Raw genomic sequence first — 27,203 nt, forward strand, 5'->3', positions numbered from 1 at the left:
GTGGGTTTGAACCGTTGTCTTCCCGAATGAGAGTTCAGTGTGCTAACCACTGCGCCACCTCGCTCGGTCCCACCATTTGCCGCATAATCATCTTGATAAAGAGCAGCTGTCACAAGCGTTACTTGATAATCATGATCTCTATGGTATTTGGTCATAATTCATGCTCACACATCCAAAACGAAAATAGTGAGGGCACTGCAGTGCATTTTACTGTTACATCAGCGTAAATGTCACTAGAAGCATTATGGTTTTCCGCATAACTTCTGGCCTTTATTGTTGTGACCATAAGTGCCCGCGCGGAGTGGCCGAGCGGTTAGAGGCGTCATGTAACGGACTGTGCGGCGCCTCCCGCCGGAGGTTCGAGTCCTCCCTCGGGCATGGGTGTATGTGTTGTTCTTAGCATAAGTTAGTTTAGCTTAGGTTAAGTAGTGTGTAAGAATAGGGACCGATGACCTCAGTAGTTTGGTCCCATAGGACTTCACACACATCTGAGCATTTTTGAGTTGTGGTCTTCGACAGTCACAGAGTGGGACAGCCTCGCAAGCTCTATATTAAGCACGTATTTCTTAAAATCTAACAGTGCTGTGGATGCTACGTTTGCTTCTTTCTCCAGCATTCGGATAAAAGTTAAAGTAATGTCATTATCGTTCGTAGTCCAATCATCGGTGTTTCCATGCTGCGAATTATTTACGAAATAATACCTGTCAAATATAAACAAATGAAAAAATAAATAGGTGTATCATACAGGTTCATTTTTAGAGTCTAATGTTACGTCTCCTTGTACACCAGAACGGTGTACTTCCTCAAATACACTACTTTCTGTTAACACTAGCGCCTTGAAAAGGTTTTCTTGAAATAAAATCTATATTTTAGAATTGACTTCTACTATTCTGTAAGAACATATTTATCTGGAGAAATAATCACTTTAATAAAAGCAGCAGCGTGAAAATATGGTGAATGAGGAAACGAAGCTTGACGTGTGCTGTCTTACGGCTACTGCAGTCGCGTAACTAACTTGTAAAAAGTGCTCTGGTGCTCTGGTGTACGTCTCACGTAAGACGGCAGTCATTTTGTCTCACATAAACATAATGCACTTACAAAGATAGGTCCCAAGCGGTGGGATCGCCTTTTTGAAGCCATCTTTGTTGTGATGTAGGCTAAGGTCCCAAGTATCATACCCAGCAACCAATTCACCCTGGTGGCCCCTCGTTTACGAGTAATCAAGAAAAAAACATTGTGGTATTTCGCTTGACACTCTACAGCTTTAAGAAAGGAATGTTATGCAAACTAGTTACGTAGCTTAATGGTTAAGACACAATCCTCAAATGTAAAAGTTTGAGTGTTCGTATCTCATCAGATGCTTTGAAACTTCTTATTCTTAAATCTTTATCGAAATGACTTCGATAATTATTTTTATTCAATTAATTGGTCAAATGTAATTTCTTTAATTTCTATTCCTTTATCACATCATTTTAATCACTGTATTGCCTTTTTCAATTGCACTCATTTTTTCTTCCTTTTATCCCACTAGGGGTATTTGTTCATGTATTGTGGAATGGTTGACACTGCCTTACACCGAACAGCAGGTTGCTCCAGAAATGCATATCTATGGAAATGCATGACATTTAAATCAGAAAGTTTGCTATAAACGACTGTTAACGAAATAAACAGCAAGAAAATAATGTGTATGGACGTCGGAACGTTTCGAGCATTCCAGCCAAGAGCACTCACATGGTTCATGTTTTATAAACTAGACCTTCAACTAGGGAGGGGGCTATATATATGACCTAAAACAAGACTTGAAGAACGAAAAACAAGAAATCTTCAACAATTAATGGGAAAGAGAAAAGTTCTTACAATTTGTAGAACTTATTTAAATGCTGTATTTGAAGTCAGTTTAAAAGTTTTGTGATGCATGTTGCTGAAAAAAGTCCATACACATTTCTTTTTTAATTTACGGAGCATCACGCAAAATTCTGAACTTTTTTTTTTCGTCGATCACAGGTAAACGAAGGCCCACCAGGGTGAATGGCTGAGTATGTGATACCTGGAACCTGAAGATGAAGTGTTAGCTACAGATATTCACTTAAACTTAAAATTATGAACCCGACTGTGATCTGACTCTGAAGATATGTCTTTTGTATCCATTGTTTTTACATCTTTTCATTCAGTCCGTTAGCCTTCCTTTTTCTAGAAGGCCTTTAGCAGATATCAAGTGAGTGGAAATATATCCTTAAACATCCTAAATGAGGAATATTAAAGAATATATAACCATGGACTAGCCAGGAGAGAGTAAGAAGACAGAGTGTGCGTGGATAAAATCTTAATTCCAAGCCAATGTCTACAAATTGTAAGAGAGGTTAACAGATATACGTTCTGTTTGCAAACTACACAAAGTAGTCCACCGCAGGAAAAAGCTAGAGGAAAAACGAACATGAAAAATTTAGTCTTTCATTAGACTAAAAAGTTAGAGGAAATACACTGATTCGCCAGACCATTATGACAACCGACCTACTACCGATATAAAGCCGTCCAGTTGGCGGGGAATGACTGTTAGACACACAGCAGCCGGCCGAAGTGGCCGTGCGGTTAAAAAGCGCTGCAGTCTGGAACCGCGATACCGCTACGGTCGCAGGTTCGAATCCTGCCTCGGGCATGGATGTTTGTGATGTCCTTAGGTTTAGTTAGGTTTAACTAGTTCTATGTTCTAGGGGACTAATGACCTCAGCAGTTGAGTCCCATAGTGCTCAGAGCCATTTGAACCATTTAGACACGCAGCACGGTGCACGTAGTATCAGCGAGTGCGCTGCCCATGTGTAGAATGGGGAAGGCGCGCGATCTACCTGTGTTTGATCCACAGAAGATTGTGACGGCCCGGAGGCCCGGCACGAGTATTTCGGAAACTGCACGACTTGTCAAGTGTTCGAGGAGTGATGTGATGAATGTCGGCAACGCGTGGGGAAACCAAGCGAAACCACGTCCGGACGTCATAGGGTTGGACGACCACCAATCATCAAAGGTGTCGGACGTCGTAGGCTGGGCAGACTGGTGAAACAGGCCAGGCGGCGAACTGTGGCGGAACTAACATCAGACTTTAATGCTGGGCACAGTGAAAGTGTGTCCGAACAAAGACTGCATCAAACACTCATAACAAGAGGCCTCCGCAGCCGACGACCCATGCATGTGCCAATGTTAACACAAAGACATCAGCATCTACGACTGAAATGGGCACGCGAACATCGGCACGGGATGTTGGCGCAGTGGCAGAGCGTTGCACGGTCTGATCAATCCCGATACCTTCTTCATCATGCCGATGGGAGGGCGCGAATCCGTCGTCTTCCAGGGGATCAGTTCCTTGACAGCTGTACTGGGAATTTTTTTGTGTGTAGTTTCAAATATATTCCCGTGAATTAACCTTCGCACTAAATTTTTTTTTCTAAATTTTAAACCTAAAACTTACTCAGATGTTTTTCCTTGTTTCTCATGTCTGGCCATTTCAGTGCTTTTCGCCTTTTTTTTTTACTGATTCGTATATTTTCATGTTGTATGTAAGTGCTACTCTGAGGTGATGTCGACGCTGGATAGTAATTCGTTGCGGGCTGCATGAAAAGAATCGGAATATTTGTTTGTTGTCAAGTGTAATCCAGTCCACCCAAGTAATTTATTTTAGGAGTTAACTGGTCTACATGCAATCTATAATACTTATTACTTATGATTATGTGCTTATTTTCGCATTATGTTCCCAGTATTCTTGTGTAGTCTGTTTCTATTCTGAAAAACATATTTCGTCTGTCTGTACTTTTCTTCGTCTTTTCATTCGAAAGTCTCACAACGGATATGAGAATAACTAAAACAACTATTCCTGTTTTAGGGAACACAGCGGCTTTGGGAGGTTCTAAATCTGATCGTTATCAGTAAATGAGATGTCTGAATAGATCCGCGTCCGGAAGAAACGGAGTTCAGATAGTCGTGCTTAAAGCTAACATTGGTTTATCGTGTTTCCTCTAAGTCAGTGCGGCCAAGCCCAGTCTACTTTTGTTGTTCAAATGAACCAGTGTTCATTCCCTGAATACAGTGTTAAACTGAACAGAAATAGTGTTTACGCGCCTTCATTTTTCCTGATCTACACCGAATGAAGATAACATGCGATATGCACGATATTACTCATCCTGTCAGATGGCCAGGTATAAGTGAAGACACAAGTACAATGATTGGTTGGAGCAAGTGTATCGAAGAAAGGATATGAAGATGGAAGTTTAACGCCCCATCGACGACGAAGTCATTAGAAGCGGAGCATAAGCTCGGTTTGAGGAGGGACGGGGAAGGAAATTTGTACTATTTTGAAATAACCGTACGGCATTTACCTTAAACGATGCAGGAAACCCACAAAAAATTTAAACCTGGTTGGTCATATTGCGATTTGACCTGCTGTACTCCCGAATGAGAGACCAGTGTCTCACCACAGCATATTTTGCTTAGTATGGAAGACTACAAGAGTGTGTGTGTACGGTGAACAATGGTTTCTTATGCTACCACGAGATATTGATAAGACTGGCGACATCTCATTACAACCGTGGTCTAGACGTGGCATCTTTGATTAATAATCAAAATTTCATTGGGCTCGGAATCGATCCCAGCTACTGCTTTAAATTTGAATAAAAATATTTGTAGTAGCGACCGAAGGCCCGGCATAAGGACCCAACCTCATTCCACCAACGGTCCTTTCAATGAAGGTGGAGTAGCGGACAGAGGTTATGGACACCTTCTTGCCATTGGTGTAGGAAACTACATCTAAAAGGCGAACGAATTAGCCAGAATCAATGGCGTTGGGATGCAGGAGGCAATGGAAACTACAGAATTAAAGTCAGTTGATATGTATCCATACAACATGTAGTCTGTGAATCAAAAAGTGTCATGATGATCTCTCTCGAGGCCAAAGATTCTAGATTAGTCCCAATTCGGATCTCCGGGACGAAACTGACTAGGGACAGGCGACGTTCGTAAAAAGAGTCAATGACCGAAGAAAGGCTCACATTCTACGAGTCAGAGCATTGAAGGTCACAAGTTTGAACGTTGAGCCCGAAACAGGAGATGCAAAGGCCAGTCTACATCTAGTGGAAGTCAGGAAAGAGAAATGCTCAGACTAACATCGGGTAATGTCAATAGTAGCAGCAGAAAATGCTGTAACGGGAGTGGGATTCATTATGTGTAGGAAGGTAGGTCACAGGGTAGCTTAAATTTTGTAAATTTGTGATATGATCTTATGGGGCCAAACTGCTTAGGTCATCGGTCCCGAAGCTTACACACTACTTAATATAACTTAAACTAACTTACGCTATGGACAACACACACTCCCATGCCGGAGGGAGGACTCGAACTTCCGACGGGGGGAGCCGCGCGGACCGTAACAAGACTCCACAGACCGCGCGGGAGTAGCTTACTTTCCACAGTTAAGTGATAGGATTATTCTCATCAGAATCGACAGCAACCAAACCAACAACAACAGGTCACTAGCAGAATATGAAGAGATAGATGAAGTATATGAAGACAATGAACGGGAGTTTCAGTATGTAAAGTGCGATGGTAACAGAGCAATCATTAGAGATTCGAACGGTGCGGTAAGGGAAAGAATTGAAGACGGTGTTACGGGAGAATATGGGCACGCTAGTAGGAATGAGAGAATATTTGTAGAGTTCTGCGGTAAACAACAGTTGGTAATAACGTATATACTATTAATGAGAGATCTGCTTGGAAAATCCCTTGAGACGCGGAACGATACATGAGTATACCAATTGTATTCCGTAATGTTGTAAGGCGTATGCAGGAGCAGATATAGATTCAGGTCACAATATGGTCATGATGAAAAGTGGACTGCAAGAGAATCGTCCTGCAGAATCAGTGTGGAAACAAGAGGGATACCGAAGTACTAAGGAATGATGAGGTACGTCTGAAATTCTCTGAGGCTGCAGTTATTGTGATAGTAAATACCATATTAGGCAGACCAGTTTATGAAGATAAATGGTCATTCCTAAAGAGGGAAATCACATAAGTCGGGCAGAAAACGTACATACAAGGAAGACAACTGTGAAGAAGTGTTAAATAACAGAAGAAACACTTCAGCTGATGGGCGAGTGAAGGGAGTACAAAAATGCTCAGTAATACATCAATGTAGGGCACTTAGGAATAAAATAATTAGGAAACGCAAAAAAACTAAGGAGAAATGACTATAAGAAAAGTGTCAAGAATTTGGATGAGGAATCGTCGTCGGAAAGACAGATTCACCGTATGGTAAACTCAAAACATCCTTCTGTGAAATTAAAAGGAAATAAGTCAACATTATGGATGCAAGAAGAATTCCACTATTAAACTTAGAGGAGAGAGCGGATACGAGGCAAGAGTACACCGAAGGCCTCTACGACGGGAGGGAACTGTCTAATAACGTGATAGAAGAAGAATTGGGAGTCGATGAGGATGACAGGTGACGCAGTATTGCGTTAAATAGTGTAAAATGGTGCAAGACGTTTGAAATTATGAGAAAAATGGGAGTAAAGTTTTGGTAAAACAGGCAATTTACAACATGTTCAAGAGGCGACAGAGAACAGTAAGATTACAAGACGAAAACGAAGTTGCTCTTATTAAAAAGGATGTAAGTCAGGGATGCAGCCTTTCGCCCCTATAGTTCAATCAGGATGAAAGGATATTGATGATAAGATTCGCTGATGACGTTGACGTCCTCAGTGAAAATGAAGAAGAATTAAAGGCCGACAGATCCTATGATCAGGTCTTCATTTTTCTTCAGTCTTGCTTCAAATATCAAGCTCAATGTCAGGACTGCTTTTCTTGAGTCTTTACCTTTCCTAAAGCTAAACTGATCGTCAGATAACAGAGCCTTAACTTTCCTTTCCATCCTTCTGTATATTATTCTTATCGGCAACTTTGATGCTTGAGCTCTTAAACTGATTGTACGATAATTCGGTCCTTATCCCTCCTTGGCATCTTCCGATTGTGTGGACGGTATCCTTGCGAAAGTGTAATGGTATCTCCAGTCTCATATAATCCACACACCAACTGGAATTAACAGTCTAATGAGTACAGAACATGGACTGAGTGTAAATCGAAGAAAGGCGAAAATAATAAGAAGTAGCAGAAATGAGAACGGCGAGAAACATTCAAATAGGTGACTACAAAGAAGACGAAGGAATTCTAGTATCTTGGAAGAAAAATACGGGTAACACATGGTGGAAGATGCAAAGAGGACATAAAAAGCAGAATGACACAGTTAAAGAAGGCTTCCCTGGGCGAAAGAAGTCTCCGAGTATCAAATATTGGCCTTAATTTGACGACGAAATTTCTGAGAGCGTATGTCTGGAGCACAACACTGCATAGAAACGAATAACGAACATTCAGAACAACTAAAAATAAGAGAAATGAAGCGTTTGAGGTTTGGTGCTATAGATGAATGTTGACTGGTGGCGGCCGCTGTGGCAGAGCGGTTCTAGGCTCTACCGTCCGGAACCGCGCTGCTGCTACGGTCGCAGTTTTGAAGCCTGCCTCGGGCATGGATGTGTGTGATGTCCTTAGGTTAGCTAGGTTTAAGTAGTTCTAAGTTCTAGGGGACTGATGAGCTCAGATGTTAAGTCCCATAGTGCTCAGAGTCATTTGAACCATTTTGTTGACTGGTCAGATAAGAGAAAAGGAATTTCTTCACGTAATCGGCGAGGAAAGGAATATGTAGAAAACGCTGGCATAATGAAGGAAAAGAACGATAGCATATGTGCTAATATATGACGCAATAATTCTCAGGGTATTAGAAGGAGCTGCACACTTTAAATGCTTTAGGGGAAGATAGACCTTGGAGAAGGCTGAGGACTCAAAACAAGAGATCTTCGAGAAGGGACTTGGGTGGCATTTGTCACAGAGAAAAGAAGAACTAATGCGTTACACACTATAACTCTGTTATTGTCCAAATCAACGCATCGTGCAAACCTTAATCGTTCATGAATCAGACAACATCTCCAAAACCCAGGTTTCCCAATCACAGATTTCAACTACAACAATATGATCAATTTTTGTTCATTTCCTGGCTCATAATGAGAAACTCCACGAAGTAGCCCTTCAAGTGTATATCTATTGGGTGAATTACTGTGATGATTTGTTGTGCAATGTAGTGTTGTGTTCCTATTATTCTGGACGATTACGTTTGTTAAGGAAAAGGAAACTGGTCAGACCTGCAGTAGGTGGTGCATAACCCATTCGTGTTTAATAGTGTCAAGAGGGTAGTAGGGCCTAAAGTTCCTATCCGATAGACATTTCACTGTCAACAGTATCACATATGCTCATTCCTGGAATTCTGAGTTGTAGTTTCGAGTGTACCCCACAAGAAATGCTTGCAGTCTGTCGAGAAGGGGGATTATTTCAGCTTTTTTCTTCCCTAGGAACTCTAACACTGGTGATTCAAATTTCTTCCACAGATTTTTTCACCGTTTGTCACCGTTTCCTGAGAAAATTTCGGGAATATTCATGTTACAGCGAACGCAAAATCTGATAACGATCAATATGAAATAGCCGCCTCGTTTAGAATCATAAATAGTCGCAGCATTCTAAAGAACTCTAAAATGGATTAAATAAAATCAGCAAAATCTGATTATTATGACAGCGTTCATCTATGAATTTGTGTTCTGAATGTAGATATATGACGTTTGGAGGTTATTTTTATTTTTTTTTTTATTTTTTTGTCCTGCTTCGCCATAGCACAATATTCCTTTGAATATGAAGGCTCTGGCCGTGTACGAAGTCAGTGCCGTAACGATTTCTGATTACAGGCTCTGGTTGCTTGTAGTATAAGGACTTGGTGTTCTATTTTATATCGACAGGTAGCTGTATTGTATGATCATGCTGACAGCAGTGCGTGTAACAGAAAATACAAGAAATCGCTCAGACGTAGAAAATAAACATTAACTTCCACTCAAAGAAGAGTCTATGGTATGTTATGTGTCGATCCATTTAATTCGCAGAGAGCGTCCATTTGTACCGTAAATTCAGCTAATGTTTCTGGGAATTGGTAACAGTCATAACCAGGATACCACGACAAAAGGTAAGCCAACAGTGCTCCCGTAATGTAGTCAAAACGAGTATGTCTAATGGGATACTCACTCAAGAAATCGCTCTTTTAAAAGATTAAGGCGAAAAGTTGTAACTTATTGAAAATAGATTAATAGCGTTTCAGACCTAAATTTAATAAAACAATACTGTCTGCATAGAGTGGGCTAGTGTTCAATCCTATGGCCGATCTGTGGTTGCAGCATTCAGTGGAGACATTTTAGAGTCTCAGATTAAATTTCAAGCATGTGTATGTGGTAATTTAATGAATTTAAAACTCTACAATGGCAAGTTGTTTGGTAATTTGAGAGTTTCACCTATTAATATGGTGATCTTCATTACTATTCTTCAGCTGGCTACGGGAAATTTGTTGTAAATTTGTTGTTAACCGGTTATGAATAACTTAGAAAAACGCCACGGAAATTGAGAATCCTGCTGTCTGTCGGAAGTACTTACGGTACAGCGATACCTTCGACATGGGAATTTGATTTTTGGTCCTATAATGTAAATGTGATCCTCATGGGTGTGCAACAGGCATGCATTTGAAACAAACCCACCGAAAACTTTGTCCGAATTTGGTGTGACTTACTGCAATACGGCAACATCGTTCCCCTCATAGAATGGCGAAGCAGCTGTCACGTCCTATAAAGTGAAACCCCATGATTCTCATCGACAAAATTTAGGGGAAACTGGTCACCCTTGTTCCGTATCTCAAACGTGTTTATCCTGACAATTTGAGTGAAAGTCACTGTTGTAAGAGAAAAGCATTAGGAGTATTAACATCCGCATCGGGTTGTGGAGAGGACTTGGATGCTTCTCTGAGTGACAGGCAGGAAGAGTTAACTTGGTACGAGTCAGCATGGCGCTTAAGCGATATGATATTAATTTATATTAATATGTCGTGCACTGAGTTGCGAAGTAAGCATTTTTATTTTTCTCGCACGTGTATTACACTGAATATGCGAGGTTCTTGTTAAAATGGCTCCGCTGTACATACTCAGAACAAAACAGCTAGATTTTGGAAAGGGGATATAAACGCCCGTATATCGGTGAACAAACAAGGAAGAATCCATAGAGCGTAACGTCCTGTCCTGTCAACATTGAGGACATGAAGCCTCTCCGCAATATTGAGAGTGGTAGTGATGTTCAGTCCCAATGGGGCACTGTTAAGTGGGGCGTTCCCCAAGGGTCGGTGCTGGGGCCACTGCTGTTTCTTATTTATATAAATGATATGCCTTCTAGTATTACAGGTGATTCAAAAATATTTCTGTTTGCTGATGACACCAGCTTGATAGTGAAGGATTTTGTGTGTAATATTGAAACAGTAACAAATAATGTAGTTCATGAAATAAGTTCGTGGCTTGTGGAAAATAATTTGATGCTAAATCACATTAAGACTCAGTTTTTACAGTTTATAACTCACAATTCAACAAGAACCGATATTTTGATCAGACAGAATGGGCATATTATAAGCGAGACGGAACAGTTCAAATTCCTAGGCGTTCGGATAGATAGTAAGCTGTTGTGGAAAGCCCATGTCCAGGATCTTGTTCAGAAGCTAAATGCTGCTTTATTTGCCATTAGAACAGTATCTGAAATAAGTGACACTTCAACACGAAAAGTAGTCTACTTCGCATATTTTCATACGCTTATGTCGTATGGTATTATTTTTTGGGGTAATTCTTCTGATTCAAAAAGGGTATTTTTGGCTCAAAAACGGGCTGTTCGAGCTATATGTGGTGTAAGTTCGAGAACCTCTTGTCGACCCCTATTCAAAAATCTGGGAATTCTGACATTGCCCTCACAGTATATATTTTCTTTAATGTCGTTTGTTGTTAGCAATATTAGCCTATTCCCAAGAGTTAGCAGCTTTCACTCAGTTAATACTAGGCAGAAATCAAATCTGCATGTAGAATGCACTTCCTTGACTCTTGTGCAGAAAGGAGTGCAGTATTCTGCTGCATCCATTTTCAATAAGCTACCACAAGAACTCAAAAATCTTAGCAGTAGCCCAAACTCTTTTAAGTCTAAACTGAAGAGTTTCCTCATGGCTCACTCCTTCTATTCTGTCGAGGAGCTCCTGGAAGAACTAAAAAATTAAGCAAATTCCAGTGTTACATTGTTGATTGTCTTCATTTAAACTTACGACTTGTCACCTGAATATGTTTTTTTTATATTTCATTTTATCTGTTTCTAATATCGTGTTATAATTTCATGTATTGACTCGTTCCATGACCATGGAGACTTCTCCTTAATTTGGTCCCACGGAACAATAAATAAATAAATAAATAAAATCGCCACGTCAGGTGGACAAGGTTCTGAAGGAAAATCGAACGTGGTCTTGCTGTAAGAAATATTTTGGCATTTGTTGAAATTATTTAGGACCCTCGGAAGACATTATTTCGTTAAAAATATCCTTTAAAGCTAAACAACTCGAAGCCTGAACAGAGTCTGTCAATGGTCTATCAGTCGATAATCAAGTATAATTACCCACTACCAGCCACACATAACAACCGCCGTAAATAGCCCGGAAAAACCACCCTCGGTAGAGGGTGACATTTAGAATCTGGACGGTAGCAGTTAGGCTTCTGGATAGTGCTCATGGGGATCCTCGCGAAGGTGGTGACGCCGAAGTATGCGTACTGTTAGCCGGAATTGAGAAATGTACCCACCTTACCACCAGTTGCCATGCACCAAATGGTAATTGTAATTAGAGCAGGCGGGACGGCGTAATTTATATTTCCTTGTTTGACTAGTATCACGACTGCCCTTTTCTGCTGACAGTATCCGCACCTTATCCCATTACAATATTGCAGTGCCTGTGTTATTCTGATTTAATAAATACATTAAATGCATTCGCAATTGCGAATAAGGACAACCACCAGCTGTAGAATGGAAAGACGACAGTGAAAATTTGTGCGGGACCGGGACTCGAACCCGGATTTCCCGCTAATCGTGAGCGGTCGCCTTACCATTTTTTTCCTTGTTTGTCACGAATGCTGATGATGAAATGATGAGGACAACACAAACACCCAGTCCCCGGGCAGAAAAAATCTCCCATCCGGCCGGGAATCGCACCAAGGTACCCCGTGATCAAAAGGTAGCAACCCTAGCCACTTTTTTTTCTTTTTTTAGAAACAAATTTCAACAAATCAAACTGCGAAAAAGCAATCAATAAATAGGAGCGACGGGGAATTGAACACAGGACGTACGCCTGGTAGTGCAATACCGTAACCACTTCTTTTTTTCCTCGAAAGGACTTATTTAATGCAATCAATTGAAATAAAACTTAAGAAGTCATTTCGACAAAAACAAAAGAGTTAAATCAGAAAATCATATGTGAAGGATAATGGGGTTAATTTTAACGTGCCCACATCTTATTCCCACCGTCACTTCTACATCGCGGAACATCCAAATCCAGAAAAGAGTGTCCACAAATAAAAGGGGGAGGGATGTCAACTCATCCAACTCCTTGTCGATGAAAAACAAGATACAGCATATTAGAAAGAAGCCCACGATAACAGAACATCCTGAGCCATCCATTTGCCTATCCGTGCAGGACTCACGGCAAGACCCAAACTTCGAGATGTCGTCAACCACGCGTCTACGACCTGTACACGTACATACATTATGTATATTCTCGAACAGGTCAGACGTTGTACTTGAATCTCGCTTGCCCGGTATCAGCAGAGAAATACGATATTATAGTGCCTGTGTTATTCTGATTACAATGCAAAGGAATCAAATGGTGCACGCATGCATGTATGTCCAAAGGAACTTTGCGTCGTAACCAGAATAACACAGGCACTGCGGTATCGTACACTCCTGGAAATGGAAAAAAGAACACATTGACACCGGTGTGTCAGACCCACCATACTTGCTCCGGACACTGCGAGAGGGCTGTACAAGCAATGATCACACGCACGGCACAGCGGACACACCAAGAACCGCGGTGTTGGCCGTCGAATGGGGCTAGCTGCGCAGCATTTGTGCACCGCCGCCGTCAGTGTCAGCCAGTTTGCCGTGGCATACGGAGCTCCACCGCAGTCTTTAACACTGGTAGCATGCCGCGACAGCGTGGACGTGAACCGTATGTGCAGTTGACGGACTTTGAGCGAGGGCGTATAGTGGGCATGCGGGAGGCCGGGTGGACGTACCGCCGAATTGCTCAACACGTGGGGCGTGAGGTCTCCACAGTACATCAATGTTGTCGCCAGTGGTCGGCGGAAGGTGCACGTGCCCGTCGACCTGGGACCGGACCGCAGCGACGCACGGATGCACGCCAAGACCGTAGGATCCTACGCAGTGCCGTAGGGGACCGCACCGCCACTTCCCAGCAAATTAGGGACACTGTTGCTCCTGGGGTATCGGCGAGGACCATTCGCAACCGTCTCCATGAAGCTGGGCTACGGTCCCGCACACCGTTAGGCCGTCTTCCGCTCACGCCCCAACATCGTGCAGCCCGCCTCCAGTGGTGTCGCGACAGGCGTGAATGGAGGGACGAATGGAGACGTGTCGTCTTCAGCGATGAGAGTCGCTTCTGCCTTGGTGCCAATGATGGTCGTATGCGTGTTTGGCGCCGTGCAGGTGAGCGCCACAATCAGGACTGCCTACGACCGAGGCACACAGGGCCAACACCCGGCATCATGGTGTGGGGAGCGATCTCCTACACTGGCCGTACACCACTGGTGATCGTCGAGGGGACACTGAATAGTGCACGGCACATCCAAACCGTCATCGAACCCATCGTTCTACCATTCGTAGACCGGCAAGGGAACTTGCTGTTCCAACAGGACAATGCACGTCCGCATGTATCCCGTGCCACCCAACGTGCTCTAGAAGGTGTAAGTCAACTACCCTGGCCAGCAAGATCTCCGGATCTGTCCCCCATTGAGCATGTTTGGGACTGGATGAAGCGTCGTCTCACGCGGTCTGCACGTCCAGCACGAACGCTGGTCCAACTGAGGCGCCAGGTGGAAATGGCATGGCAAGCCGTTCCACAGGACTACATCCAGCATCTCTACGATCGTCTCCATGGGAGAATAGCAGCCTGCATTGCTGCGAAAGGTGGATATACACTGTACTAGTGCCGACATTGTGCATACTCTGTTGCCTGTGTCTATGTGCCTGTGGTTCTGTCAGTGTGATCATGTGATGTATCTGACCCCAGGAATGTGTCAATAAAGTTTCCCCTTCCTGGGACAATGAATTCACGGTGTTCTTATTTCAATTTCCAGGAGTGTATTTATCTACCGATACCGGGCAAGCGACTCTCAAGCACAACGTCTGACCTTTACGGTAATATACATAACAGATGTACGAGTACAGGTCGAAGACGCATGGTTGACAGCATATGAAAGTTTGGGTGTGGCTGCGAGTCGTGAACGGTTAGCCAAATGGCAAGGCGACAGCTCGCGATAAGTGGAAAATCCAGATTCGAGACCCGGTGCGGCACACATTTTCACTGCCGTCATTCCATTCTGCAGCTGATGGTTGTCCTTATTCGCAATTGCGGATACATTTAATTTATTGCCGCAGCACTGCCTGCGGCTAGTCCACAGTCAACTTACGTAAAACTCTCAGGTACAAACTGATTTTCCTGCGTGTGGCCCGATATCTTAAACGACTGTCCCAAGTTAGGAATACGGCAGAATGTTTAAACTGGAATCTTCGGGGAGGGACTTAACCACAGCATCTTCTCAAGACAATTCTGGTGTTGTTATCAATGCGCCACTTTGCTCCTTCAAAGGAACAGAATTACAAAAAAATGGTTCAAATGGCTCTGAGCACTATGCGACTTAACATCTGATGTCATCAGTCCCATAGAACGTAGAGCTACTGGACATCACACACATCCATGCCCGAGACAGGATTCGAACCTGCGACCGGACTGAACTGCTGTTCCGGACTGAAGCGCCTAGAACCGCTCGGCCACACCGGCCGACAAACAGAATTACACTATTGTAGACCATCGAGTAGAACAAGTGGACCGTATGTCTGTTTGAAATCGTGATCGCTAAATCTGAAACAGATTTTGAATTTCAGTGTAACCGTTTGATCGATGCTACAAATCCACCGAGTTCCATGAAATAGGCGTAAAGTAGCCTCACAAACGACTGTATATGAGAATGCCGGAAGAAGATAGACTCCATTCATCAGGAGATAAAGGAGGAAAGGAAAATGTTAAGAAGATGAATAACGCCAAAACAAATCATTAGCATACTGAATTTGAAAATACTAGTAAGACATTAAAACCAGAACATCCTCGTAAGTCACCACCAAAATCGGTAAAGGAAACTTGCCACGCGATGTGCGATTTAGAGGGTTCTTCCAGTTTCCTCCGTATAGTGTGAGTCACATTTATTTCTACCGATTTTTAACCCTTTATATTGGAAAGTTTTCGGCAGAATATTAATGTGATTCTCCAGTGTTAGTTCATCTACAATAAAATAAGCGTCCTGCTCGTATTTGCTAGGGTTCAGATAAAGAAACGGTGTGGTTCAAGATTATCTATTAGGAAGTCATGTTACGATTGTTCACGAATCAGTAGAATCAGTACTGAGAATGTTACGCACCAGTTGTCAGACAAGTGATATATTTACCACAACATGTTTCGGGACTATGTTATCCCATTATTAAATGTTACAAAACTAGTAAACACATCAATAAATTGTAACGGGACACCTAGTGACGACTATGTAAATATTTATATCGTCCTGCAGTGTAACATACCTTTAAGCTCCTGTGCCATTAGGCACCGTAAACAGTAAAGACCCAGCAACAAACAAGCATTGTCAAACATAAAATTTTTTCGTGAACATCTTAAGATGACGCATGATACTCTCACAAGACTCAGCTGTAAACTATAGGTAGCTGCCTTCACCTAACAATGACAGTGCTGTCCTATAACGCAGGTATCACAGCTCTCAACGACGCTACTGTCTATTGTAAAATCTTTGAACGTTATACGTCAAGACCCAGTGTGTTCTAAAAAGCAATACTACATCTATTTTACAATATGTGCATCCATAAAGAACAACCAACAGAAAGTATTACACCTCGATCCGTTAATTACAATAAGTTGATGGCTCCCTCACCCGGAGGGTATCGCTGAAGTGAGTCCATAAATGACCCTTGGGCACTTCTGTATTCTCATTTAACTAGCTGGCGCATTTCTATTATCAAGTTCTAGAAATCTCAGCTTCTTCTAAATCTGACAGGAACCGCCGTTCATCCTCAAAGCCCAGTACCCTGACGCTGCTACGCCACCGCCGGTGAGCCGTTATCTTTATTATATTGCTCTTTAGACCTTATTTTAAAATTTTTAGCCGTTTTCCCCACGCACTTATTTTCACAGTCCTGACACTTCATTTTATAAACACCCACTTTTCCCATCCAAGGGGCACTTCTGGGCCCACTTCAACTACGTCCTCCTTGAGAAACAGCCACCAACTTAATATAATTAGTGGTGTTAGGTGCAATATTTTCTAATTTGTAATTTATTAATTAATGTTGCCTTCAGAGTTGCAAATAATATTTTTATTAGTGACTAGTTTCGAACTTTTCGTTCATTCTCAAACCATTAAGTATATAAGAAGATACAATATTACTAACAAAACGTAGAACAAAAACTTTTGTGTACACAAATGCAGTGCAATAAATCTTTTGTGGCATACCTGCATTTGTAACGTTTCACTGTACATATTACATGTGTTTTTACAACAGACCAATAAAAACATTTACTTGACTGTACTACGATTGTCCTGACACGTTCAAAATTCGATAGGCGTTTTTTTAAATATATTAAGGCAACCGTAGCACAGACAAATAACATATTTTTTGTTGGTCTGATGTAAAAACACATGTATTAGTACAGTAAAACATTACAAATGCAGGTATGACCAAAATATTTGTTGCACTGCTGTAAGCTAAGGACACGAAATGCTTGTATTTTATGTTTTGTTAATAACATTGTATCTTATAATACAAGTAATGGTTTGAGAATGAACGATAAGTTCGAAACTAATCACTAATAAAAATGTTATTTGCAGCTTGGATGGAAACCTTAATGAATAAATAAAAAATATTTTGATTTGATGATAATGGTACCAACGCATTGTTAGAGTTACGTAATATTTTCTGTTGGCTACTCTTTATGCATGCACACATTGTAACAAAGGCGCAGTTTCGGTTTGTAGTATTTGCTAGGACTTGACATCTAACATTCAAAGATCAAATAAATTACGGAAGTGAAGGCGGGTGACGTCGTCGACAAATGTCAATGGTTGTCAGTGACGTCACCCGGATACATTCCCATTATTTATGTGAGCATATTATACGTTTGGAGCAGCTCAGGTCTCACAGCTTTCAAAGATTTTACGATAGACGGTAGCATCGTTTGTGGCTGTGATACATACGTTAATGGAAAGTACTGTCATTGACAGTTGAAGGCAGCTGCCTTTAGTTTACAGCTGAGCCTTGTGAGAGTGTTCGATATAGTTATCCAAAGTCATTTAATGAACAAAGTAAGAGCATATGGACTATCAGACCAATTGTGTGATTGGATTGAAGAGTTCCTAGATAACAGAACGCAGCATGTCATCCTCAATGGAGAGAAGTCTTCCGAAGTAAGAGTGATTTCAGGCGTGCCGCAGTGGAGTGTCGTAGGACCGTTGCTATTCACAATGTACATAAATGACTTTGTGGATAACATCGGAAGTTCACTGAGGCTTTTTGTGGATGATGCTGTGGTATATCGAGAGGTTGTAACAATGGAAAATTGTGCTGAAATGCAGGAGGATCTGCAACGAATTGACGCATGATGCAGGGAATGGAAATTGAATCTCAATGTAGAAAAGTGTAATGTGCTGCGTATACATAGAAAGAAAGATCCTTTATCATTTAGTTACAATACAGCAGGTCAGCAACTGGAAGCAGTTAATTTCATAAATTATCTGGGAGTAGGCATTAGGAGTGATTTAAAATGAAATGATCATATAAAGTTGATCGTCGGTAAAGCAGATGCCAGACAGAGATTCATTGGAAGAATCCTAAGGAAATGTAATCCGAAAACAAAGGAAGTAGGTTACAGTACACTTGTTCACCCACTGCTTGAATATTGCTCACCTGTGTAGGATCCGTACCAGATAGGGTTGATAGAAGAGATAGAGAAGATCTAATGGAGAGCAGCGTGGTTCGTTACAGGATCATTTAGTAATCGCGAAAGCGTTACGGAGATGATAGATAAACTCCAGTGGAAGACTGCAGGACAGACGCTCAGTAGCTCGGTAGGGGCTTTTGTTGAAGTTTCGAGAACATACCTTCACCGAGGAGTCAAGCAGTATATTGCTCCCTCCTACGTATATCTCGCGAAGAGACCATGAGGGTAAAATCAGAGAGATTAGAGCCCACACAGAGGCATACCGATTATCTTTCTTTCCAAGAACAATACGGGACTGGAATAGAAGGGAGAACCGATAGAAGTACTCAAAGTACTCTCCGCCACTCACCTTCAGGTGGTTCAAATGATTCAAGTGGCTCTGAGCACTATGGGACTTAACATCTGAGGTCATCAGTCTCCTAGAACTTAGAACTACTTAAACCTAACTAACCTAAGGACATCACACACATCCATGCCCAAGGCAGGATTCGAACCTGCGACCGTAGCGGTCGTGCGGTTCCAGACTGACGCGCCTAGAAACGCTATTCCACACCGGCCGGCCCCGTCAGGTGGCTTGCGGAGTATGGATGTAGATGTAGATGTAGTGTGATGCGTCAAAATGAGGTGTTTAAGGAACAGTTCTATTTGACATTGCATGTTTGCAGATGACTTCTTACTGTTGACCGTCCATAACGGCATACATGCTTCAAGGTATACTGCAGTTCGATATAAATATTTACATAGTCGTCAGTAGTGCCCTATTACGATGTATTAATTTGTTTCCTCATTTTATAGCACCTGATGGGATGACGTAGTCCCGAAATAATCAACAATTAACAACTGATCCGTACTGGTGTGGAACAATCTGGACGGTATTCCTCCGAGGAATAGTTCAGAAATACCGGACCAAACGCAGTGGTTTCAAGAAGAAGGAAAAGTGAAACTTGGGGGGATAAAATAAACCTACATAAGAGGAATAAGCCTAAATAAGCATTGGTATGAGAGTCACCAAATCGGGATTATATAAATTTCATATTAACACATCACCGTCAGCGTATTTGATGCAAGTCGCGAGTGTACACGAAATGGTGTGATAGTGCAAGCAGTGCGTGTACTTACTGAGGAAGGCGGCTAGCAGCAGCGCGAGGAAAGCGGCGACGTGCAGCTTCATGTCGGGCGAGTGTCGGAGCAGAGCGGAAGAGGCGAGGCTGGTCTGCGGGAGGTCTGCGGCGGCTATGCGGAGCGTCTGCGTGCTGCGGCGACGGCGGGCGGCGGCGGATTGCTGCGGAGGCTGTCTGTGGGCCGCGAGACGTACTCCCTTCGCGACGCCACCCCACCACCGCCGGCGCCACCACGTGCTGTTTACCAATAAGCGGCCCGCAGCGCCGCGCCGAACGCCGCTCGTACGGCCCCGCCGCCAGATGAATGGAGCGTGCCCTCTTGCGTAAGGCCTGCGCGCTTTTCGGCGCAGTTCTAGAGATGCATACGTGATCGTCTTATCGACACCTCTCTTACAGCTCTCGCCATCTGGCTGTTTCTCTCTCTGCCGCCATCCTTTACAGTCAAGGCTTTCAGGCTGTTATTTCACGTAAAGATAGTACTTCTTTTTGTACAGTATGCTAAACGGCCGACCGTTTCCAAGTAGTCGGAGGACCCAATAGCAGCTTCCCAACAAAATTAATAATAATAATAAAAAACCACTCTACCACAGGACTCAGCCCTTGCCCCACTTTCGTTCAGATTGTACACAGCCGCGCGGGATTAGCCGAATCACGGTAACTCAGCGCGTTCGGTCAGAGGGTTAGCTGCCCTCTGTAATAAAAAAACTGAGTTAATGGATCAACAACGAACTGAAACGGGTGTCTTTCGACGTGCGCCCCGAGCAGATACAACGAACGAAAACGAACATGCCGGCACGGCAGCTCAGCGTGTTCGGTCAGAGGGCTGCTCGCCCTCTGTAATAAAAAAAACTGAGTAAAGGAATCAACGATCCACCTGAACGGATGTCTCGTGACGTCCGCCCAGACCGGACGCAACGAACAATACCGGCGGTCTAAGGCGCTGCAGTCATGGACTGTGCGGCTGCTCCCGGCGGAGGTTCGAGTCCTCCCTTGGGCATGGGTGTGTGTGTTTGTCCTTAGGATAATTTAGGTTAAGTAGTGTGTAAGCTTAGGGACTGATGACCTTAGCAGTTAAGTCCCATAAGATTTCACACACATTTGAACATTTTTTTGATTGTACATTGAAAGGTCTCTGTTGGATTCCTTTCATGTTAATTTCTTAAATCTGTTGTCATTTAAGGCATAAATTCCATTTCTAAATTTACTGTGGTGTTTCTGACTCTATCTGGGAGGAGACTGAGCAGTGGAACGTGTTACTTTTACACATAAACAAAAACGATATGTCACACTACTACACTTTATAAAACACAGTTTATATGTAATTCATATCACACAGTCTCATATGGAACCTACATCCGCTTTCTTTTATATAGTGTATATGATAAGATACTGTCATCCCTCTTCCCTTCTGTGTGAAAGGATGTATTTCTAGTTGCATGCTTGATGGTAGCAGACAAGCCTGTCTGCTAGAGAACAGTAGGACCAACGTCGGAACAAGTAGCTACGCTTTCTAAAAGCAAAGGTTTCTATTCTTGGTATGGTACTGTCCGTCCCTTGTCATGTTGGTATAGGAAGCTGCCTCTCTGGTCACTTCCGATTGTATCTGTGAGGCACCCTCGGTAAGGGCCCACGCCAGTCTGTCTGCGGCGAGCATCTGAAGTGGTAAGATCTCCGGCTAAGCGCGTCTCTGCTAAGTCTGTAGGACAATGGATTTCTTAAGTTCAGCTTAACTGAAAATTTAATCACCTTTGTTTCAGGTTTAGATCTATCTTATGTTATCTTAAATTGCAACGCAGTGTAATTTGAGTGTGAAGTTCAGAATATCTTCCAGTAGTTGCTTTGTCACTACTTTGTGAGCAAAGTGAAAACACGTGTTGATGATCCGTAACTCTAAGTAAGATCATCAATCTTAAATGCGAATGTGTGTGAGATTATAACGTCTCGTCTTGACAATATTTTTCAATATAACAACTTTTCTTTATGTTCAACCCATGTGGGGTGTACTTTGTGAGACCAGTACCACGTGCTTATACAGTTGTTTGACCCATCAGGTTAATAGTAAGACGATAGTAACCAGTTCGAGTTTTTTCTTTTGTAAATTGCGTTTCGATGCAATTTATTTTAATTATCAAAATTACTGTGGAGTTACACTCTTTGCGTAAACCAAGTTGACCACGTGAAGCATTTGGTGTAATCATCAAAGTAGCCCTCAGCTATTCTTTTCGGGAAGATTTCACATACAGTTAGTATGAATTTAGTATACCAGTGTGTGGTAATTTCGTGACAGACAGGATTGCGCTATGAACATAACTTCTTTGGGTGAAAATTGAATCGGTTGGTTGTGGTTAATTTCCTCTTGCATATGTTTCAATGTTCTTCGTGTGTTGTTTTATGAATGCAGTGTTGTATGCAGTCTCCCAATCTTGGCTCCTTGTTTGATGTGTTCCGTAAGATTACAAACTCACATTTTCACAATCCTAAATAAGGCACCAGTTTAGTTATGAATCAAGTTTAATATGCTGAAATTTTAACGGAACAATGATCAAAGTTAAAATAAATGTCCAAATATAAACTGATTTATTTCTTTTTATTTAAATTCTCTTTTTATATATATATCATCGGTTGTTGTGAGATGAATATTAAAAGATTACAATTAATGTTAGCCTGGTTGGGAATTTGGTAAGCTAGACTGGATACCTGGTGAAACAGTTGCTCAGTAATGCAAGGATAACTTCCCCAGATAGCTCACAGCTTTTAACCCGCTTTTATTATCTTGAATATCAGCACCGCTTTCAGAACAACTTAATGCATCAGCACAGGCTAAAAACAAAATCATCGAGGTATGGTTACGTCGACGACTGGGTGCTTTAATGAGGTGTACCTCAACTGACAGTGAGAAGAAATCCAAACTAGAACCTAGACGTACTGGGAAATTACGTGGTGGCGCAGAAAAACGGGCCCCGAATGCAGATTGCTCGCCAATTACGCACGAATTATTACCCGCTACGAGCAGACACAACAACAAATATTGGGTTGGGGCATAAGTTCGTAGTGTTTTTCTATAAGTGTAATAAACGCAACAGATACACATAACAGAGTCGCCAATAATATATTCTCCTTCACTATTAACAACAGTCTGCCGACGCTGGCGAGCTTTTCGATTCTGCGACTGTAGAAATCACTGGTTTTGAGGCGAAACATTGTTCGACGCACGTTCGGAGAGCATTTCCACCCTTAAAGGAAGTTTTTTGAAGGTCTTTGATAGAGAGCAGAAAAAGTGAAAATCTGAGGGTGCAATGTCAAGTGAATAAGATGCGTCTGGAATGTCTTCCCAACCCAAGTCACGTATACTGTTTTTTGCGTTTTTTGTCGGTCTAGCAGAACGTGGCCAGGTTCTGTAGCCGAGCGGTTCTAGGCGCTTCAGTCGGGAACCGCGCTGATGTTACGGTCGCAGGTTCGAATCTTGCCTCGGGCATGGATGTGTGTGATGTCCTTAGGTTAGTTAGGTTTAAGTAGTTCTAAGTATAGGGGACTGAACCTCAGATATTAAGTCCGACAGTGCTCAGAGCCATTTGAACAATTTTTTGAGCAGAACGCGGCCTGGCATGAATTTTGGAGTAGCATCAGTGCAAGTAATCTTTCTGGTCGTTCATGTTACGTGTGCAAGACGTCTCAGTTGTTGACAATAAGTATCAGCAGTGATGGTTACACCTCGTGGAAGCAATTCGTAGCGCACTACACCGTCACTGTTCCACCAGAGGCGTAACATGATTTTCTGTGGATGCGCACAGCTCTTTGTACGGGGAGAAGCTCCTTTGTTTGGGGTCAACCTTTCCTTTATTTTCCTCATTTTAGCATAAAGACGCCGTATCTCGTCGCCAGGAACAATACAGGATAGGAATGGTCGGTGTTGTACGCAAGCTAATTCATGACGGCCAAGCAGAGATGCACATATGGACGCCGCTGATATTTATGATATTGATTTACAGTATGCTGTACCCAAAGCCGATTTCTGAATCTGTCCTATCACATGCAAATGTCGCAAGATGGTGAATGTTCACAGTTCAGCACATTTAGCAGTTCTCGAGTACACTGGCGTGGATTGATGTGTTTAGATTAGATTTTAGATTAGATTTACTTTTATTCCAATTGATCCGTAATAGGGAGGTCCTCCAGGATGTGGAACATGTTAGAAAAACAACAATACATGACAAATATTTACAACTAAAACATATAAGCTAATGTACCATTCCACAGGTCCCATTTTTAATGAACACTATATGAAAGAGTCACTTTACTAATACTAATGCACTGAATTTGAAATAAAAAAGTTTATTTATTTATTTATAAGGAAATAAACATGTAATACAACTACTATAATACTTATTTACAATGAACACATTACTGCAATGAAATGGTGCAGAAGTTATATTGTAATATATATATATATATATATATATATATATATATATATATGTATGTATATATATATCTGTTGGTTTTACTGAGAAATTCATCAATGGAGTAGAAGGAGTTGGCCACCAATAAATCCTTTAGGCTTCTCTTAAACTGAATTTCATTGCTTGTTAAGCTTTTTATGGCTGCTGGCAAGTTATTGAAAATGTGTATTCCTGAATAATGCACACCTTTTTGTACAAGACTAAGTGACTTTAAATCCTTGTGAAGATTATTCTTATTTCTAGTATTGATTCCATGAATTGAGCTGTTGGTTTGAAAAAGTGATATATATTTTAATGACAAATTTCATTAAGGAATAAATATATTGTGAAGCAGTAGTTAGTATCCCTAGTTCCCTAAACAGGCTTCTGCAGGATGTTCTTGAGTTAACACCACATATAATTCTTACTGCACGTTTTTGTGCCCGGAAAACTTTAGCTTGGCTTGATGAATTAAAAGATCTTCATCAAACCCAGAAGGTCTTCCCTAACGTGGAGAGTCACTGATGTCAAAAGGATCCTTCTTAAAACGAGAAAACCATTTTCTTGCCGTGTTCTGTCCAATGGCATTATCCCTAGACAGGGCGCAAATGTTCCTGGCAGCCTCCGCTGCCGTCACTCTCTGTTGAACTCAAACAAAAAAATATGTGGGAAATGTTATTATTTCCGCACTTGGCATTCCATTTTCTAGCGTCCACGGCTCCACTCACTACTTCAACATGAAAAAATGACAATATGTAAACTCAAAAAGCCAACATTCAAGTACAAATAAAAAAATGACAATCGATAAATAAACCCGTAGCAACCGGAATACTATGCAAATCAAAAACGCTGTGAACTTATGCACCTACTTATTAGGTAAACGTGTAGTAACAAAGAAATAACAGATAGGGTAATTAAAAGGTCTGTATTTATTACATTGACATTCTCTTTTACATCAAATTACGTTGGGTCCTGAAAATGACTTCCTTGTACTTTAGTGCTCTTTTGCAAGCGACCTTACATATTAATATACACTTCAAGCATATCTGCTGCAGCAGTTCTCAAAATTTTACTACGAATATTGTCCTTCAAGTCTTCTAAAATTATTAGATTATTTGCATACACTTTTCCCCTTTGGACTGCCCCCCAAATAAAAGTCACAACTGGTTAGGTGCGGCGAACGCAGGGGCCACAATCCTGCGGTGGCAATCGTTGATGGCGGTGCAGTCTCCATAATTCATGAAATTGCAACTGACACATCCTCTTACTTCGTGAATGATTCACCTGACGGTAATATTATCTTCGGTTGCATTCCTTTAGTCACGAGCTGGTTGGACCTATCATTGTTTTGTAGAATCATTTTCGTATGTGTGCGATTACAACGTTCCATACACACTGTAAGAGGTCCATGATCAAGGAATTTATTGCTAGCGCACTCGAGAAGATGTAACTTCGATGGACTGCTCATGCGCTGCCTGCGATATGTAAGCTATAATGGAATCACAGAGCAGTGTCGGCAGGAGTAGTAGTATTAGCTCGCAGTCGGGCGGTTGGGTCAGGTCGCTCTTAGAGAGCAGTTGTCTAGTTGTATAGCTCACCGAGAGCACTTGTGTACTGTATGGAGTTGCCGGGGCCGGTCGTGGAGAGCGATGGCGGTGCCTGAGCGATGTAGTATAAGGTAAAACCAAAAATTACTACACTCCTGGAAATGGAAAAAAGAACACATTGACACCGGTTTGTCAGACCCACCATACTTGCTCCGGACACTGCGAGAGGGATGTACAAGCAATGATCACACGCACGGCACAGCGGACACACCAGGAACCGCGGTGTTGGCCGTCGAATGGCGCTAGCTGCGTAGCATTTGTGCACCGCCGCCGTCAGTGTCAGCCAGTTTGCCGTGGCATACGGAGCTCCATCGCAGTCTTTAACACTGGTAGCATGCCGCGACAGCGTGGACGTGAACCGTATGTGCAGTTGACGGACTTTGAGCGAGGGCGTATAGTGGGCATGCGGGAGGCCGGGTGGACGTACCGCCGAATTGCTCAACACGTGGGGCGTGAGGTCTCCACAGTACATCGATGTTGTCGCCAGTGGTCGGCGGAAGGTGCACGTGCCCGTCGACCTGGGACCGGACCGCAGCGACGCACGGATGCACGCCAAGACCGTAGGGGACCGCACCGCCACTTCCCAGCAAATTAGGGACACTGTTGCTCCTGGGGTATCGGCGAGGACCATTCGCAACCGTCTCCATGAAGCTGGGCTACGGTCCCGCACACCGTTAGGCTGTCTTCCGCTCACGCCCCAACATCGTGCAGCCCGCCTCCAGTGGTGTCGCGACAGGCGTGAATGGAGGGACGAATGGAGACGTGTCGTCTTCAGCGATGAGAGTCGCTTCTGCCTTGGTGCCAATGATGGTCGTATGCGTGTTTGGCGCCGTGCAGGTGAGCGCCACAATCAGGACTGCATACGACCGAGGCACACAGGGCCAACACCCGGCATCATGGTGTGGGGAGCGATCTCCTACACTGGCCGTACACCACTGGTGATCGTCGAGGGGACACTGAATAGTGCACGGTACATCCAAACCGTCATCGAACCCATCGTTCTACCATTCCTAGACCGGCAAGGGAACTTGCTGTTCCAACAGGACAATGCACGTCCGCATGTATCCCGTGCCACCCAACGTGCTCTAGAAGGTGTAAGTCAACTACCCTGGCCAGCAAGATCTCCGGATCTGTCCCCCATTGAGCATGTTTGGGACTGGATGAAGCGTCGTCTCACGCGGTCTGCACGTCCAGCACGAACGCTGGTCCAACTGAGGCGCCAGGTGGAAATGGCATGGCAAGCCGTTCCACAGGACTACATCCAGCATCTCTACGATCGTCTCCATGGGAGAATAGCAGCCTGCATTGCTGCGAAAGGTGGATATACACTGTACTAGTGCCGACATTGTGCATGCTCTGTTGCCTGTGTCTATGTGCCTGTGGTTCTGTCAGTGTGATCATGTGATGTATCTGACCCCAGGAATGTGTCAATAAAGTTTCCCCTTCCTGGGACAATGAATTCACGGTGTTCTTATTTCAATTTCCAGGAGTGTATTTATAGCCGCGCGTATATGTAATTTCTAACAACTGATTTTGTACTGTCGTTACATCAAGTATCATGTAAATGTTTTTAAAAAATCATTTAATAAAAGTCTTTGCTTTAAAAATAACTTTTGACAGTCTTTCTTCTGAATATAAAGTTTTTACTATTTCTCCTATCCATAGTCATGCTAATTATCGCAAAGAAAAATCAGTTGTTTCTTTTTACACATGACAAATCTAGCGGCCAGCATTGCACTGGGCTGTGCCAGAAAAATATATATATAGGAGCAGACAT

At 42.7% G+C, this 27,203-nt stretch overlaps 1 protein-coding gene across 1 annotated transcript in view; it reads right to left on the reverse strand.

Moving 5' to 3' along the window:
• LOC126131942 (uncharacterized) overlaps positions 1-27,203 on the reverse strand; it is a 110,905-nt gene that overhangs the window by 74,722 nt on the left and 8,980 nt on the right. Inside the window, exon 2 of the mRNA XM_049915176.1 lies at positions 19,379-19,835. Within this exon, the coding sequence (XP_049771133.1) occupies positions 19,379-19,835 (457 nt within the window). The remainder of the gene's footprint in view (positions 1-19,378; positions 19,836-27,203) is intronic.

This window comes from Schistocerca cancellata, chromosome 1 (genome assembly GCF_023864275.1).
Source record: "Schistocerca cancellata isolate TAMUIC-IGC-003103 chromosome 1, iqSchCanc2.1, whole genome shotgun sequence".
Lineage (NCBI taxonomy): Eukaryota > Metazoa > Arthropoda > Insecta > Orthoptera > Acrididae > Schistocerca > Schistocerca cancellata.